Here is a 19,738-nt window from a genome sequence, read left to right as displayed (position 1 = left end):
AAATATATTCCTTTCCGACTCTAATCAGGCAATCAGAATAACTCCCTGGATCTCTAGTAGCTATAGCCTGTAATATTATTACGCTCCAGAAATACATCCAGGCCCCTCTTGAACTCCTTTATTGTACTCACCATCACCACCTCCTCAGGCAGAGAGCTCCATAGTCTCACTGCTCTTACTGTAAAGAATCCTTTTCTATGTTTGTGTACAAACCTTCTTTCCTCCAGACGCAGAGGATGTCCCCTCGTCACTGTCACAGTCCTGGGGATAAACAGATGATGGGATAGATCTCAATACTGACCCCTGATAAATTTATATATAGAAATTAGATCTCCCCTCAGTCGTCTTTTTTTTCTAAAGTGAATAACCCTAATTTTGATATTCTTTCACGGTACTGTAGTTGCCCCATTCCAGTTATTACTTTAGTTGCCCTCCTCTGGACCTTCTCCAGCTCTGCTATGTTTGCCTTGTTCACAGGAGCCCAGAACTGTACACAGTACTCCATGTGTGGTCTGACTAGCGATTTGTAAAGTGGTAGGACTATGTTCTCATCACGGGCATCTATTCCCCTTTTGATGCAACCCATTATCTTATTGGCCTTGGCAGCAGCTGCCTGACACAGATTTTTACTGCTTAGTTTGCTGTCCACAAAAATTCTTAGGTCCTTTTCAATGTCAGTGTTACCCAGTGTTTTACCATTTTAGTATGTACGAGTGACTTGCATTATTCCTTCCCATGTGCATAACCTTACATTTGTCAGTATTAAACCTTATCTGCCCAAGCCTCCAATCTATCCAGATCGCTCTGTAGTAGTATACTGTCCTCTTCAGTGTTAATTACTTTATACAGTTTAGTGTCTTTTATCTGAAACAATTTAATATTTTTCTGTGCAAGCCTTCTACAAGGCCGGATGGTTGCCTCTTTCGAGGCGCTCCCCTTTGCACAATTCCACTCCTGGCCTCTTCAGCTGGCGATCCTGTCCAGCTGGGACACGTCCCAGTCGGGCCTCGACCGCCTGGTTCGACTTTCCCCTCTTGTCCGCAAGGAGTGCTGGTGGCTCCGATTTCTTTCTTGATTTCTTTCTTGATTTCTTTCTTGATTTCTTTCTTGATTTCTTTCTTGATTTCTTTCTTGATTTCTTTCTTGATTTCTTTCTTGATTTCTTTCTTGATTTCTTTCTTGATTTCTTTCTTGATTTCTTTCTTGATTTCTTTCTTGATTTCTTTCTTGATTTCTTTCTTGATTTCTTTCTTGATTTCTTTCTTGATCTCTTTCTTGATCTCTCCCTCTCGATCTCTCTCTCCCTCTCCCTCTCCACATTGGCCAGAGACGCCAGCCTGACTGGTTGGGGAGCTGTCATCGGGTCCCTCACTGCTCAGGGCCTGTGGTCAGTGGTGGAATCTTCCCTGCACATCAACCTCCTGGGGCTCAGGGCAATTTATTTTTTTACTTTTTCTGGCTCTCTCTCCCACTGGACGCACCTTCTCATCGGTCTCCCGGTCTGGATCCAGACGGACAACTCCACTGTGGTGGCTTATCTGAACCACCAGGGGGGCACCAGAAGCGTGAGGCTCATGGAAGAGGCCTCACGCATACTACGGTGGGCGGAGGACTTTGTTCCGGTCCTCTCCGCAGTTCATATCCCCGGGGTCGACAATTGGGCAGCAGACTCCCTCAGTCGCCAACGCCCTGACCTGGGCGAGTGGTCCCTTCACCCAGAGGTGTTCCTATAACTGTCAGCATGGGGGCTCACCGGACGCGGACCTCTTCGCCTCCCGTCTGAACCAAATGCTCCCGCGTTACATCACAAGGTCCCGGGACCCTCTGGCGCTGGCCTCAGATGCTCTGATCCTTTCTTGGTCCCAGTTCAGCCTCTTTCCTCCCATTCCGCTCCTTCCCTGAAGGCGGCCCGGGTCCCGGCGATTCTGGTGACTCCGGACCTTCTGTTTCTGCTCGCTGATGCTCCATGGCGTCTTCTTCTACGCCCCGCTCTCCTTTCCCAAGGTCTGCTACTCCACCCACGTTTACCTCGGCTGAGTTTAACGGCGTGGTTGTTGAAGCCGCGGTCCTGAGCTTCCACGGTCTCTCTGAGACTGTTATCCAGACTATGCTCCACGCACACAAGCCCTAATCATCCAAAATTTATCACCGTACCTGGGGGGCTTATTTTTCCTGGTGTAAGGCTAGTCAGTCTCACCCTTTCTACCCCTCTATTCCCAGAATCTTATCTTTTCTGCAGGCTGGTTTTGACAAGGGTCTTCATCTGGCCCGTCTCCTCGCCGCCAAGTGAGAACCTTCCTCCAGGGGGTTGCTCACTGTGTTCCGCCTTTTTGTTCTACTGTGGAACCGTGGGACTTGAACCTTGTTCTTGATGCTCTTCAGGCCTCTCCCTTTGATCCCTTGCAGGATTATCTCCTCTTTCATGTGTTTCTTTTAAGGTCGCTTTTCTTGTGGCGATTACTTCCATCCGCAGAGTCTCTGAACTTGCTGCGCTCTCTTGCAGGTCCCCTTTCCTGGTGTTCCATCAGGACAAGATGGTTCTGTGTCCGGTCCCTTCCTTTTCTCCCTAAGGTGGTATCCTCATTCCACATTAATGAGGAGATTGTCCTTCGATCCTTCTGCCCTAACCCCTCTCATCCTAGAGAGCGTTCTCTTCACCGTTTGGATGTTGGGGCACTTCGCCTCTACCTTCGGTTGACTTGAGTCCTTCCGCTGGTCGGACTCCCTGTTCGTAGTCCCTGAGGGCTTGCAAGGCCACCATATCCCCTCGGATTCGGTCGGCTGTCAAGGAGGCCTATGTTGCAAAGGGTAGTGTTCCTCCCTTTAGGTTGACCACTCGCTCCACTAGGGCGGTCGGGGCTTTTTGGGCGGTTTGACATCAGGCCTCAGCTTCCCAGGTCTGCAAGGCTGCCACCTGGGCCTCTATCCATACGTTTTCCAAATTTTACCACGTCTTCTGGTGATGCCAGTTTGGGTCGCAGAGTTCTGAAAGTTAGTTGCGTTGCATGGCTGTTTTCTGCCTTCCCTCGTGGACTGCTTTAGGACTGTGCTGGTGCTGTGTCCCCCAATGCCATTTATGAGAAAATTGGATTTTTGTATTCACCGTAAAATCCTTTTCTCGTAGGATGCTTGGGGGGGGGGGGGGGGGGGGTAGGGTAGTAAACACAGATCCCACCCCCTTTGGATCGTTTTTTTTTTTTTTTTTTTTTTGTCCTCTTTGGTTTAGGATTTGTTGGCTTCTCATTGTTGTGCTCCTACTGCTTTTCAACATACTGGTTTGCTCCTGCATATGCAGTGGTTATAGCCCAGATAGGAGCCAACACTTATTACTTCTAGTGGTAGCTAGGTATATACCCATGGTGCTGTGTAACCCAATGCATCCTACGGTGAGTGTGACATATACCACACCTCGTGCCCGCTTGACGTCGAGCTCATGAGACACGGTATCGTCACGGGTTACCAAAAACGTGATGTTACGCCCTCCATAAGAGCAGGTACGGTCAGCTTGGTACAGTTTTACACATACACCTCCTGTCCACGCTGGCACAGAGAGGCAACAAGCTGAGAGAGCCTTTTCACGGCCGCAGTGAAAACGGCACAGTCTCAGCTTGGATAATCTGCCACAAGCTTCTTGTTCGATATAAGCCCGGTCCGTTAACAGGATTATATAGGGTGAGAAACCAACCTGTGGTAGCTTACTAGATATAACACAATACTAGATATAACACAATATACACAGAAAATATATACAGTGGTCTGAGGTTACAAATACAGGTTTTATGGGTACAACAGGGTTAAGCAGAGCAAAAGTCAGTTACCGGGTAGTTCAAAGTTCTATGATGGTGGAATAGTCCTTAGCTTCAGTCATGTGGGGGGGCGGTGACGTCAGTGGTTTCCAGGTCTCTCCAAACACATTTGCACGATGTGACCCCCTTTCAGAGAAAGACACCGCCCTCTGGCTTACATGGGCTTATGACCTGTAGCTGGCTGCTCCCCTCCCCGCCTATGGGTAGGGTCCACCCCTCCTTCTCTGGTGCTGGGAGCAAATGACCCATAGGGCTCATAGCCCCAGACCAGAATTCGCAGGAAGATGGTTCCGGGCCCAATTGATCCGCCTGGGTTACGGCTTCAACTAGAGTCCAAACATGGTACCGGTATTTGGTTTCTGTGGGGAGATATGGATATCTCCTTTTCCCTGGCATGCCCCCATCAAACAAAGCCCATGGGCACGTACATCATGGCCACCGGGACACAAATATGTATCCGGTTTGCGCCTGCGATGGCCGGGCGATTCATAATTCCTTATGAAATGTAGGTGCCAACATGTCTGGAAGGTATCCTTGATTCTGACAAGGGCTGATACCTCCTGCTGGGGGGTTTTCCTGCAGGATTTAGCTTGCCTACAAACTGGTTGATTAAGGTGTGACCTTCTCCACCTCCTTGAAGCCTGGACCCCTGGGGCTTTCTTCCTTGCCAGCTGACAATCGGATGGCTGGGGGGTGGGAACTTATTTTGCATGTACACTGATGAACATGCCAAAAGGTGAATCAAATGACAATCAGGGCACTCCTGTGGAGTTCACTACCTCTGCTATCTGTCAGCAAATGGGGGTGTGAGGACCTGCTGACCAATAAATATTATTCCATATTCCTCACAGTGAGTACAAAAACCTTTTATGCGGTACAGTGTCAAATGCTTTGGAGAAGTCCAGATATACGACATCCATTGATTCGCCGCTGTGAAGTCTAGAACTTACCTCCTCATAGAAACTGATTAAATTAGTTTGACATGACCTATCCCTCATGAAGCCATGCTGATATGGCGTTATTTGCTTATTTTTATTTAGGTACTCCAAGATAGCATCTCTTAGAAAACCTTTAAACAGTTTACCCACAACAGAGGTTAAACTTACCGGCCTATAGTTTCCAGGCTCTGTTTCTGGACCCTTTTTGAATATTGGCACCACATTTGCTATGCGCCAATCCTGTGGAACACTCCCTGTCAGTATAGAGTCCTTAAATATATGCCATCTGGTCCTGGCAATTTGTCTATTTTAAACTTTTTAAGACGCCGCTGTACTTCTTCCTGGATCAGACAGGGCACTTTTAATAGGGAATTTACTTTTACATTCTGCATTTTATCGGACAGTTTATTTTCCTCAGTGAATACAGTGGAGAAAAAAATATTTAAAGGGGTATTCTCACCTCATTGATCATATTTCAATTTGTTATTGAAGTGCCTGTGATCATTTTTCTAGTTATGTTCCTTTATCAAATCCCTACCTATCTTGGCAAAATTTCTTCACTCCTACCCCACTGTTGTCTTCTGGTATCCACTAGATGCGGCCACCGCTTGTGTGCCACATTAGAGGGCCGCGCCTGTGCAGAGCACATTGTCTTACCCCAACTGAGCCGCACATCGCTGTCTTGAACGCGCACTCCGCCGCGCATGCGCACTGGTGACTTCTTCCTGGCCGAGTATAGTACAGAGCATGCGCGGCTCTGTACTATACTTTGCAAGGAAGAAATCAACATTGCGCGTGAGCAGCAGCGCGGACATCATCGAGGGACGTGCAGGAGAAGTATCGGAGGACTGGGACACTTCAAAATATGGGAGTATCCTTTTTAGATAAATAAATTCACCACCTAATCCACCAACGATATTATCCTAATAGACAATAAAAGGAGTTTAGTCAGGAGGAACTCCAATGGATGAGATTATGGAGTGGAGGGACGCAGATGGAGGGTATATTGTGTGGCAGATGGCAGATGTTATGGAATTGAGGGACACTGGGGAGGACATTATGGAGTGGAGGGACACGTTTGCATAAATCTCTAAAGCCAATACTCTCTCAAATTCTTGATTTTGCCAAAGGAAAAAATAGTCAACATGGCAATCGGCCATGCCTGGTTTACCCAAAAATACAGCCCCAATTGAAAGGCCATCAAAAGACGACTTGGTTCGAAGACATTTGTTTAAAAAAATAAAAATGATGTAAAGCTATAATAAACATAACCGTTGACTATTGTTTCATTGTTCGTAGAATAAAAATGTATTTTTTACATGTACATGTTAATAACGTTCAAATTTTTTACATTTATTTAAAAAATGGTTTAAAAAAAAAAAGATTCATTGAAATGTTTTTTATTTTTATAGATGTCCCAGGTGGTTCCTACTGTATCTGTGTGAAGGGCTGTGTTGATAGAGGGATTCATATATGCCTGTTATCGGTATTGATACCCACTTTTGTGCTGCCGTTACCAGACATATCTGTAGGAAAATTCCCCACGGAATAATAGTTGTGTGGGTCTAGCAGCTATGGGAACAATCGGCCATCTGTTAAAAGAAACCAATAAAGCCCTGGACGGGCGGACAGTGCTTGCCGAGCAGTACTACATTGGTTCAGATATTGACATTGAAATTTGCTTCTAATGAAAAAGTCTAAACAAAGAATTCACTTTTAAATTATTTATTTATAATAATAATAATAATAATAATAAAAAATAACATATATATATATACACACACAAAAAATAAAAATTAGGTATAATATATACTATTTTAGCAGCATAACGAAATGTTTCAACCAGAACAGAATAACAACTCCGAAATGAAAACAAGGTAAATAAAATTGGAAATTTAAATCAAAATAAGCAGGAGCAAGGGGAACATACTGATAGTATCTAAAACCAGTGTATTGCCCTTCATGGTCCGGAAATCTCTCCCTTATTGTTCTTGTTACTCAGGAAGGAATCTGTATCCGTACATGTTTTCCTAGGTATCCATAAATCCAGGTGGTACATTTCCGATAAGCTGTAAGTCTAAGACACAAAAAAAAAGAGGCTAAATTGTTACACTCTCACATCAGCAGTGTAATTGACTTGCTGTAAATACAACTTTTAGAAATGTCAGCCACCCCTCCTCCCCCACAAGCACTGTGGATGTCACTACTACATGTGTGTCTTGCCCTTCCCCACCAGCTCTGTGGCTGAATCATCTGATATACAGCTCTGCTACATCTGTCTTCTCTTGTTCTCCACCAGCAATGCCCTGCTGTGTATATAGTAGACAGAAACACAAAAATACTCCAATAACTAAAGTAAGGTGCTACGTCGGCATACCCAACTCTGCTGTATGAAAATGCGGCAGTACTGTGTATTGTGATGTAGCACCTTACTTTACTAGTATGAGTTAGTTGGTTTCTGTCTGACATACAGCAGGGCAGTAGTTGTAGCTATAGCTACAAAGCCATAGTGCTGGTGGGGGAGGGGAATAGACAGATGTAGCAGAGCTGTATATGAAACGGTTCAGCCTCAGTGTTAGTGGGGGAGGGGAAGACAGATGTAGCAGAGCTGTGTGTGTATATATAGCTGTTCAGGGAAGACAGGTGTAGCTATAGCTACAAAGCCATAGTGATGGTGGGGGAGGGGAATGGACAGATGTAGCAGAGCTGTATATGAAGTTACTCAAACACAGTGATGGTAGTGGAGAGAAAGACAGATGTAGCAGAGCTGTATATATATCGCGGTTCTGTTAAAACAGGTGTAATAGAGCTGTATATATCTGTTTCCTTTATGAGATATACAGGTTTCAGTTCCCCAGTTGAAGTCCCCCATAATAACTACCTCATTATGATCTGCTGCCTTGTTTAGTAGCAGATTTTGCATGAGAGCTACAAGAATGATGTAGCTCAGCAAGCTGCTGCTGTTTCGGAGTTAGTGCTGTACTACGCTGTTTCTGTAGCTCTCATGCACCGCTTTAGTAACAGTGAGCTGAGACAACCCCTTTAAGATATGTAAGTATTGATGCACTGATATTGTGATAGAGCACATGGTAATTGATTTGTTTTAGTAAAAGCAAAAATGTAATTCAAAGTTTGATTATCGAAAGTAGATCATCACATGATATGTTTTATTTCCTAGACCTTGAAGATGGTTCGTACAGCAGAGCTGGCTACATTCATTGTGTTTATATCCCCTACTGATACTGATAAGGTGAATCTTTATGTTTGTTTTGGGTGGAGCATGGTGGTATTTGAATGGTTTTGAGAGTTGTCCTTGGGAAGACGTGTGAGATAAAAAAAAGACTACTTTATCCCATTTTTAATAAGGAATCGGGCAACTGAAATGCCAGGGTGGGGATGAAGTCTGTTACCAAACTACATAGAAAACTGTATAGCTAATCTGGAAATCTAAATCTTAACCTCTTAAGGACACAGGGCGTACCTGCACCTGGATCTCATAGGCACGAAGCTGTATGAGTAATACACACTGTATTACTCATATAGCCAATGCATTCCAATACAGAAGTATTGGAATGCATTGTAAAGGATTAGACCCCCCAAAGTGGGACAAAAAAAAAAAAGTTTAAAAAAAGTTTAAAAAAAAAAAATTCCCCCCCCCCCCAAAAAAAACAAAATGTAATTTTCCCCAAATAAAGAAAAAAAATATATGGGGGTTTCTGTAAACTACAGAATCGGGGCCATAAATATTAAGTTTTGTTTGGTTCTTAACCCTTTCTTTGTAACTGGAAAAAAAATATTAAAATGGAAAATCTGCCCAAAAAGTGAAATTTAGAATTTTTTTTCTCTATTTTCCATTAATTCTTGTGGAACACCTAAAGGGTTAACAAAGTTTGTAAAATCAGTTTTGAATACCTTGAGGGTGACCTGAACTGGTCCTTAAAAAGTGGGCTTTTGAAAATTTCTGAAAAATTTCAAGATTTGCTTCTAAGCCTTGTAACATTCCCAAAATGATCCAAACATGAAGTAGACATATGGGGAATGTAAATTAATAACTATTTTTGTAGGTATTACTATGTATTATAGAAGTAGAGAAATTGAAACTTGGAAATTTGCTAATTTTTCAACATTTTGGGAAAATTTGGTATTTTTTTTAAATAAAGAAATAATTTTTTATTTTATTTTTTACCACTGTCATGAAGTACAATATGTGATGAAAAAATAACTTCAGAAAGGCCTGGATAAGTAAAAGCGTTTTAAAGTTTTCACACATAAAGTGACACTGGTCAGATTTGCAAAAATGGCCTGGTGCTTAAGGTGTTAAAGAGGACCTGTCGCCACTCCTGACATGCCCGTTTAATAGCTGCATTCCTCACGTAATAACTACTCTGGAACATCTGTTCTTATAGATCTATGTCGTGCCATTCCTTTCTTATTTCTACTAGAAGGTATAAATGAATTGCTAGCAGTCCTCTGGCAACCCCGAAGCATAATGCTGCCTCCATCACGCTTCACTGTGCGTATGGTCTTTTTTGGCGATGCGCAGTGTTGGCTTTGGCCAAACATACTTTTTCAAAATCTGGCCAAAAAGTTTAATTTCGGTCTCATCAGACCATAACATGCTTCTGGCAGACATTTGATGTAGGTTTTGTCAAAACCTAGCCGGAATTATGGCGTAAAATGTGCCAAAAAGAATGAAGTTTTGATTTGCGCCAAATATATATATATATATACTGTTTTTCACCATAAAGAATGCATCAAGCCAGAAATTAGTTATAGATGTCAGTGAGCGGGGCTAAAAAATTGGCGAATATTACACCTCTTTTATCATCCTCTTATCAGTAGAAATGGCTCAAATTGTTGCAGACAATTAAGCCAGCTTATGTGGTGGTGTTTTGAGTAAAAAGTCGCATTTCTGAAAAGAAAATCAACTCGTCGTGGGAACAAGTGATGGGTAAGTATTAACCCTTTTCCCCGGCGCCTCCACAACGGCACTCCAGGGTGTCCCCGCCTCCCCAGGACAGAAAACAATGTAGAAGCTCATACTTAAAAGGCACCCTCCCCTTACCTGCTTCGGTTTGTTGTTTCCTGTCCTCGGGATCGCGTGGAAGCCACTCCTGCTATGTCAGGGGTTCATCGCGCACGGCCTGGATAACTTGCCCCATCCGGGAGGGCTGTGCAGAGGTCGGGGGTTGACAAGTCCTGTACCAGCTCCTTAGCGGATTATCTCAGCAGAGAGGTTCTAAGAGTGGGAGAATAGTCATTGGATCCCAAAATGTTCAAGCAAATATCTCTTAGATGGGGGTTACCAAAAGTGGATCTCTTTGCAAATAAAAAGAACAAACAACTCTAGTTATTCGGTTCCCTCTCCAGGAGGGATCACCCACTAATGGTGGATGCTCTGTCCTGTCCATGGCCGAAAGACCTCCTGTATGCCTTTCCCCCTTACAGTATAATTCTGAAGGTGCTAGTAAAGGTAATAGAAGAAGAGACACAATTAATATTGATTGCTCCATTCTGGCCAAAAAGGTCCTGGTTTCCCCTCCTCTACAATCTGTCGGCAGGTCAATTCTGGTCTACTACGCCAGGGTCCAGTGCTCCATACAGATGTAGCAAGACTTCATTTAACAGCGTGGAAAGTGAACGGGTCCATTTACAACAAAGAGGCCTATCAGAATCTGTAATATCCACCCTACTTTATAGTAAAAAGGACTCTACCTCACGGATCTACAGAAGAACATGGAAAACATTCCTGGAGTTTGCAGGAGACAGACTATACACCACAGTCAAGAAGCTAATAATCCACTCATACTGGATTTCTTGCAGGCAGGCCTTGAGAAAGGTCTCAGACCTAAGACCATAAAGGTGCAAGTCTCAGCATTAAGTAGTTTTATTGAAGTAAAGCTGGCAGACTTAGCATAAATAAAGCGATTCATAAAAGGAGCATTCAGAAAATGCCCATTTATTCATTCTACCATTCCTCCTTGGGACCTGAATTTAGTATTAGAGGTTTTAAAAGAAGCACCCTTTGAGCCCTTGCAGGAGATCCCACTTCAGTTTCTGACCCTAAAGACCACCTTTCTACTGGCAATAACATTGGCCAGAAGGGTAGGCGAGATTCAGGCCTTTTCCTGCAAAGCACCCTATCTCACAGTGTTAGAGGACCGTATTATCCTTAGACACACCGCGATGTTCCTACCCAAGGTGGCCTCAAAATTCCATCGCCAACAGGAGGTGTCTCTTCCATCCTTTAGTGAAAATCCACCCTCTGACTTAGAGAGAAAATACCATAATCTGGATGTCCGAAGATGTCTGCTAACTTACCTGGAAGTCTCAGGAGTATTCAGAAAATCGGACCATCTCCTCCTTCAGTATCAGGGCCAGCATAAGGGATCAGCGGCAAGCAAGAGTACCATATCCAGATGGATCCGAAACACCATAGAGTTCTGTTACCTGCAGAGAAGCTTGACCCCCTCCCAAAGGGATCAAAGCGCACTCTACCAGAGCCGTGTCGGGTTCATGGGCAGAAAATACCTCTGCCTCAGTAGAGCAAATATGCAGAGCAGCTACGTGGAAGATCCAAATACTTTCTTTAAACATTATAAATTAGATGTACTCCAAAAGTCTTATCTGCAGTAGTCCCACCCTAGAGTTTGTTTCTCTATTAATCCTCCTGGAGTGTTGTTGTGGAGGCGCCGGGGAAAAGAGACGATTACTCTTATCGGTAATTGGATTTTCCAATAGCCTCCACAACGGCACTGGATTCCCTACCCAAGTTGTGTAATTATGTGGGAGTGTTATGTTATAATTAAATCAATACAGTTCTTGAACTAACTAACCGAGTCCTATATCATTAACTGAAGCAGGTAAGGGGAGGGGGCCTTTTAAGTCTGAGCTTCTACGTTGTTTCCTGTCCTGGGGAGGCGGGGACACCCTGAAGTGCCGTTGTGGAGGCTATTGGAAAATCCAATTACCGGTAAGAGTAATCGTCTCTTTCCTGACCAGCACCGTAATAGTATGGCGCTGGCCAGGTCTTTAAAGATGGCGCCTGCTTCTTATAGTAGACACCCGCGGCTCATGTCCGCAACTGGCAGTAGTGCCGATCGTGGACACTTAACCCCTCAGATTCCATGGTCAATCCTGACCAAGGCATCTGAGCGTGCTGAAAACCGAAAGCTAACGTGCTTGTGTGCAGCAACCCCTGGTTTTGTAAATGACAGGAGGCTGCTGCATAGTATTTCCTATGGAGCCCTTGCCTGTAATAGGGCTCAATAGGAAACCAGCAATTTTCTCATAGACTCCATTGGAGTCTATAAGACTAGCAATCTAATGATTGCATGTTATAGTTCCCTATGGGAACTATAAAAAAGTGTAAAAAATAAATAAAAAGTTTAAAAAAAAAAAAAAAAATACACATCATGGGTGTCGCAATGTGCGAAAACGCCCCCCATTGTATAAAAATATATTCGCCATATGGCAAACAGCAAAACGGAAAAAAGCATACAAATGACCGATTCGCCGTTTTTGGTCTTCATTTTCTATAAAAAATTAAATAAAAAGTGATTAAAAAGTCATACACACCCCAGAATGGTATGAATGGTAATGAAAAGTTAAGATTGCCCCGCAAAAAATGAGCCCCCATACAGCTCCATACACATAATTACAAGAAGGTTATAGGGGTCAAAATATGGTGACAAAAAAATTAAAACAGTTTTTTTTTAATCACTATCACCGGATTCGTACTGACCTCTAGGATAAAAGTTTTATCGTACATCGAACGTTGTAAATAAAAAAAATTCCACCACAGTTTTACAGGTTTTTTATTTTTATTTTACCCTATTTTTTTTGGAATTTTTTTCCCACTTTCCAGTACAACTCATATGGCTATGTGAACAGACAAATAAAAAAAAATTATGTCTCTGCGAGGGCAGGGAGCGCAAAAAAACAAAACAAAAAAAACTCCGGGGGTGAAAGGGTTAAAAGCAGGATGCATTTATTATCTAATGTAAATGACCGAAACAGGGTTTTGTCAGTAAATTTACATTCAACAAAACAATAACAAAAACGTCCCGTGTCTGAGACAAAATTCGCAATTTACCAGTGGAAATGCCGCAAATATGCTTCAAAAGTCACAAGTGCGGTCTGGCAGGGTCCGAAGCTACCGAATACAGAAAGTAAGGGCTACACTACACCAACTGATTATAGTTGGTGTGTGTAATTGGCCAATGAATGGTCAGATAATCTGTTGGTGTCATACAGGCATAATTTACAACCTAAAGAGCTATTTAGATGTGAGGACTTGCTTTATCTGCATTGGTTATCCGCTTGTTATTGCTCCATTTTTATTTCTAAGGGCTCTTGCACATGACTGTGTACCGACCGTAGGGCCGCTGTATGCGGAAGCATTGACAGATAACCCACGGAAGCACTCTGTAGTTCTTCCGATCCGTGCCTCTGTTCCACACTCAAGTAAATGGGTCCGCATCCGTGATCTAGTGTGCACACGGCCGGTGCCCGTATATTGCGGGCTGCAATACGGGCACGGCCAGGCAACAGCTGTGTGCACCAGCCCTTATTCAGAGTTTACGGAGTAATGGTCTCCAAATACAATAGATTCAACTTATACTAGCCATCATGAAACCAATTAATATTGTAACTTAAGGGACCACTGTAAGTGATGTAGAATAGATGTTGCCATGTCAAATCCAGTACGATTCCCCACATTAGCCCTCTATTAAAAACAAACAAACCTTTGTGCAGGAACACTCTAGAAAAAAATCCAGACTATAGTTGTTTGTATTACTTTTTTTATCATTAAAACTAAATTTTTCTTTTCTTCCATTCTGTCTTCATTTTCTTTACAGTCGGATGCGCTCCAAAAGCTTCGTGCAGATTCAGAGGTTCTCCGAGCTCGCTATGCACAATACTTCGACCTGACCCTAGTTAACAATGATGTGGAACAAACCGTTAAAGATCTACTAGGGGCTCTTGATGCAGCATGTGTCTCTTCCCAGTGGGTCCCAGTGACCTGGGTATATTGACACCGTTACTATACCATACAAGCCAACAACCACTCCAGTATAGGGTATTGCACAAAATATAACAAATGCTCCTTGAACAGATTTCCGTGCAGTCCTTCAAGATTTATTATCATTTGCCTCAGGTCAGGATCCCATTGTCTGCTATGGTTGCACAGTTCTGACAGTTCAAATATCCCATCAACAAAATATAGACCTGTCCCTGTAAAGTACAGTGACTTTAGTATTGTCCGTTTTATTTCAAGTAATAGAAATTAAGCATCAAGTAAGTGTTCATCTGTGTTGGGAAGTTAGGACGGATGTTTAAATTTCTATAAAAGAGGAATGTATTGGACTGACTGGTATTGCTGTTTGCACACAGTAAAAGCGTAGCGTGGGTCAGTACTTGTTCTTTCCATATTTGTAATTTGGTGAACTATATCTAAAGAACGTAGGTCAGTCCACAAAATGATACCAATCATGAATGGCCATAAATACCACTGTGCTTATCCCATAATAACATGAATATATGTTTGCTAAAGTGTAATAACCATTACCTTCCATGTCTACTCTGTGAGGCTTTGTGAACATTGCAGTTTTTTTCCAAATATTCTAGAGCAGGTGGTTTTTAAAAGTATATATATATATGTTTGAAGGTGCCAACAACCTCCTCCAGAACCTCCTTTTATCAGTTAAATATATTTGTACTGCTTTTTAAAGCTCAGAATCATGTTCATTGTTGCAGGAAGACATCTATTTAATCTCAAGGAAGATCCTAAGACGTTATTGCATTGACATGGATGTAAACCAGTAAAGTAAAGTATATTGAATAAACTCATGCCTTTTGTCATTATTCCATCCTAATTTCACCCATTTTTGTTCCTTTTTAAAGAAACTTTTTTTTTTTTGTTAAAGCTTCATTGGGGGGGGACACAGGACCGTGGGTATAGCTGCTGCTGCCACTAGGAGGCGACACTAGGCTGAAAAGTGTTAGCTCCTCCTCTGCCGGCTATATTCCCTCCCATCCAGCCTGGAGAGAGCATATCAGTTTTTAGCTTAGTATAAATGCAAACGGCAGCTCTCACCTGCTCCTCTGCTGGATGAGCGTGCATGCCGCACCTGGAAGCGGTAATCTCGTAACAAAAAAAAGAGGAAAATCCAGCTCCAATCACAGCAGGAAAAATTCTTTATTCACGGTTAAAATCTTCGAGTACAGGACAATTTGTCAACGTGTTTCAGACCATACAATTGCGGTCCTTCCTCATGACATGTAAAACCTTCAAATGACTAACTTATAGGTTCCCCACTCAGCCGCACGCACCGCCCGTAAAAACATACAAAGTGCAATCAGCAACAGCTGTCACCATCTGAAAAGTTACAAATTGTGCAAAACTATCATAAAACAGTGAAGAAAAAAAAACTGAAAATGAGAAACATAAATGATCTCAATAAAATGCACATAAAAATAGCAAGTCATAAATCCCCTTAGTATTGTAGTATAAAATCCAGAAAGCTTCCCTATTTAATAATTTTCTTCGATTGGTCCCCCCCCCCCCTCTAACAGTTGTCCTAACTCTCTCAATGCCCTGTGTTACTAAGCTGGATGTATCTCCTCCATGAACTATTGCAACTATTTGGGGTGATTTGGAGCTGGGTTTTCCTCTTTTTTTTTTTTTATTTTTTAATTTTTTTTTCGGGCTCATCCAGCAGAGGAGCAGGTCAGAGCTGCCCTTTGCATTTATACTTGACTGTTTGTATACCTGGTTTTGGCGAGCACTCCCTGCTACGGGGAATTTTACACCCACGGTTTTCTTCGATCTGGTCTAAACATGGCTCAGATTTCACTGCGTTCCATTGATGAAGATGGTGACAGAATGCAAAAAAAGTATGCAATTTTTAACATTTCAGAACAAACACTGCAGGACGACCTGAAATTTAAAAGTACTTATGTCTAGGCTTGAAAAGTTGCTTCTGAAGGAGCTACGGATCTGGTGCGATTCTACCTCACTTCAAAAATATATTGACAAACAAATGATACCAAGAGGTTTAAGAATAAAAAAGAAACCTACCATTGAATATTCCGAGTCCTTCATCACTCAGTGGCAAGCAATCCTCTCTGATTGTGCTGCAAGAGCACCAAGTCTTATCCGAACTGAGGGAACAGATCAAGTCTACGCAGGATCAGCTATTAGCCCATATTAATACACCGGCTTTTATGGAGCTAGATAATAAGCTGAAAGAAAACCTAAACAAAATGGAGGATGATTTGATCCAGTTTAAACAAAGCAAGTACAATAGGGACTTACTGGATTATAACACCAACACATTATATACCTGGGTTGATGCACGGGCTAAAATGTCACGCTCTATCCTCAGAAACTCTCGTTCTAGGAGAAGGTCATCCTCCAGAGTATCATCTAGTTCAACTGAACCTGACTGTATTGATTCTGTGACTCACTCTGACATTAGGATGGCGCGTCACTTTGGATCACAAGGGTTTCAACAACCGGAGAGCAGGCAGGAGGCACAGAAAAGGCCCGGCGGTATCCCTCCCGACACTCAAGTTATTAACATGTCCGCATCGTTAATTACAGGAGCTCAAATCGGCGTGTTAAAAAAAGGACTATCATTTTCCCCCTACGCATCACTTTGATTTGTATCGAATGATTCTTGATGTAAACAGATTTGCGCACAATCTTGCGCTGAAAAGGCACTTTTGTGATGTCTCTCTGGAGTTTATTTCTCCGGGTGAGACGCACAATTCTGTCACCTCTGATATGGACAAATGTTCCTCAGAGGATTTTTCATTTGGTGATGAAGTTGTACCGGCTTGTAATGACATGTCCTTTTTAGAAATGGCTCATTCTAACTCCTTGCAAGGGATGCGAACGAGGCAAGATGACCAATGATCTATTAGTATCTCACATACATTTAAGACTTTTATAACAGGGATTTTTACCCTATACAATCCAGGGCTCTCGCCTTAGACCGCTACCAAGAGCTTGTCGAAAGGGATTTATGCTCATTGTATAATAAAACCAAGTCTGATAGATATGATACCAGTGGTTCCAGGCTTATGAATTTAACCTATAATGAGAGTAAAGCTTTACAAAGTCTTAAAACAAGGGAGGAGCGGAGGTCATATTGAATGGCGGTGCTTATAAGGCCCAGATTTTGGAGAGCTGAATGACACCAATATGTACAAGCTTCTTAATGGCAACCCCTTCCTCCCTTTTTTCAAGCTGAAATGTTTAAACTATTGACCATGGGCCTGGAGTCGGGTTTTTTTTAAATCAGAAAGAGTTGGAATATATTTATTTTCAGCATCCAGTCATACCCATTTTCCACGCACTTCCGAAAGTTCACAAAGGTATATTTCCTCCACCCCTTAGGCCGATTGTAGCAGGGATAGGCTCTTTTTCTGAGCGATTGTTGGAGTGGATTGATACAGTCCTCCAACCATTAATTCTACTTATCCCAGGCTTTCTTTAGGAGACTAGGTCTGTTTTACAAACCTTTTCTGCCTTTCATTGGAGAAACAATTATACATGGGTTACTGCGGACGTGGTGGCATTGTACACCAATATTCCCTATCATCTGTCGTTACAGTGGTTCTTAAACACATATAGTGATTACTCGGATGAATTGCAGGAATATATGGGGATTGTGGTTGGTTTCCTTCTCAGGCACAATTATTTCACGTTTGATCACAATTTTTTTTCTGCAGGTGTCGATGCGGGTTAAGTTCTCTCCCTCCGTTGCAAATATTTTTATGGCATGGTGGGAGGGACACTTTCTCCTCATCGACACCCACCCCTTTTGTGATCAATTACAGTGGTATGGTCGCTACATCGATGACCTGCTATTTGTATGGTCTGGTGATGTGTTCGACCATACCATTATTCTCTAACTATTTTTTCATTTAGCCTACAGTATGATGTTCATGAGGTCTTTTTTCTTGATTTGTGCCTGAGGGGGGATGTTGCCACTTCCCGGGTTCTGACAGCTACCTGCAGAAAGGAGTCGGCTGGCAATACCATCTTACATGCATCTTCTTGCCACCGGCCTCATACAATACATAACATTCCAAAGGGGAGAGTTAATCGGGGCTCGTCGCAACTGTTCAGACTTAGCGTAATTTACTCCCGAAGCTACCAGTATAACAGACTCCTGTGTAGATCCTATTCACATAAGCATGTATCCAGTAAAAAAAAAAACTCAGTGCTAGCTATGGATAGAAAATCTTTTTTTTTTCCCCCCCGCCCCCAGTAAAATCTTCAGGCTATCATACCTATTCCTCCCATCGCAAACAAGCGGTGATCCCCTTTGTGACCTAGTAGAGTGAGGAGTTTTCAGATATTTGTAGAATTATTAAAAAAATATTTACCCTTACTGGCCTGTGACAGACAGTGGATGGACATAGTTTCCAGTGGAATAACACGTGCAGCACGGAGAGCTCCTACCATAGGAAACATAGTAAGCCCTGGCTTGTTTCAGGATAAAAATAGTCCTAAACAAACTTGACTTGCTAAAAAGGGCAGTTACACATGTGGACACAGCAAATGCATATGCTGTGAACACACCATGGTCAGCAAACATTTTAAATCCACTGCAAACAATAATGAGTATAGCATTCAGTCTTATTTAAACTGTAATAACAAATTTGATAACCTGTGAGGCTTGCAACCTACAATATGTTGGGTGTACCACTAATGAGATCAAGTCTAGAATCCGCAAGCACATTTCTGACGTTCCTCACTGTAAAAGCTGCAATGTACCTACATTTTGCCATAGTTCATGGAAGAGATACATCCAGCTTCGTGGCACAGGGCATTGAGAGAGTTAGGATACCTGATAGAGGAGGGAGGGGGGGACCATCGAAGAAAATGATTAAATAGGGAAGCTTTCAGGATTTTTCAGTTAGATGCCCGTCAACCCATTGGCTTAAACAAAAGGCACGATCTTATACTACAAAACTAAGGGGATTTATGATTTGCTTTTTATGTGCATTTTATTGAGATCATTTGTATGTTTTTCTCATTATCAGGGTTTTTTCACTGTTTTATGATAGTTAGTTTTGCACTATTTGTAACTTTTCAGATGGTGACAGCTGTTACTGATTGCACTTTGTATGTTCTTCCGGGCGGTGCGTGCGGCTGATTGCACGGCCAGCTAAGTGGGGAACCTATAAGTTGTTGCAGTCATTTGAAGGTTTTACGTTGTATGGTCTGAAACGCGTTGACAAATTGTCCTGTACATGAAGATTTTAACCGTGAATAAAGAATTTTTCCTGCTGTGGTTTGGAGCTGGATTTTCCTTATTTTCAGTTTTTAGCTGTGTCGTAGGAGGCAGACCTCCCTGCTTGCAGAGTGGCTTCCTTTTGTTATTTTTTTGTTTGTTTTGTCTTTTATCTTTTTAGGTAGGGGAAACAGAGTCGCCTAGCCTCTATGTCTACCCCAGGAGCAAGGCTGTTGTCGGGTTCCCTCACCGCTCGACCTCCCCCCAAGAAGCAAAGGTGGACCAGGGCAGCCCAACTCCCCTTCTTCCCGCCAGCCAAAGGGTCACCTGGATCCGGCAAGACCCCCCCCCCCATTCCAGTCTCCTGCCACTTCTGGTGCTAGCTGCTGAAGAGGTGACCCTGCTGGTCCTCTGAGGGGAGGTGACGAGAAGAGGATGAAGATGGGGTGAGTAATCGGGATTGGGCGAGTATTCTCCTGCACCCCAACCCCCCTCGGCCCCTGCATTCGGGACGCGTACTTCTCCACTTCAGGGCACTTTAGTTCCTGACTAGGGCCACAGGGATGCCATTTCTTGGGGATGCCACACTTTTACAGTTCCTCCCGGCCGGCCACTCTTTACTTTAGGCCCCAGCTTCATTTTGGACCTACCCAAATTTCGGGTTCCGGCCCGCTCTGGATTCTTCCTGGGCTGCGGGGTGGGCACCCGTGGCCGGTATGCCCAAGCGGACACCTCCTGCACA

General features: G+C 43.0%; 1 protein-coding gene across 1 annotated transcript in view; it reads left to right on the top strand.

The window, feature by feature from the left end:
- The window catches only part of MPP1 (MAGUK p55 scaffold protein 1), a 41,332-nt gene extending 26,740 nt beyond the window's left edge, over positions 1-14,592 (top strand). The window contains exons 11-12 of the mRNA XM_044281893.1: positions 7,923-7,994; positions 13,606-14,592. Coding sequence (XP_044137828.1) covers positions 7,923-7,994; positions 13,606-13,782 — 249 coding nt within the window. The 3' untranslated portion in view covers positions 13,783-14,592. The remainder of the gene's footprint in view (positions 1-7,922; positions 7,995-13,605) is intronic.
- Positions 14,593-19,738: the final 5,146 nt, after the last annotated feature.

Source organism: Bufo gargarizans, chromosome 2 (assembly GCF_014858855.1).
Source record: "Bufo gargarizans isolate SCDJY-AF-19 chromosome 2, ASM1485885v1, whole genome shotgun sequence".
Lineage (NCBI taxonomy): Eukaryota > Metazoa > Chordata > Amphibia > Anura > Bufonidae > Bufo > Bufo gargarizans.
This window is presented reverse-complemented; position numbering and strand designations above follow the sequence as displayed.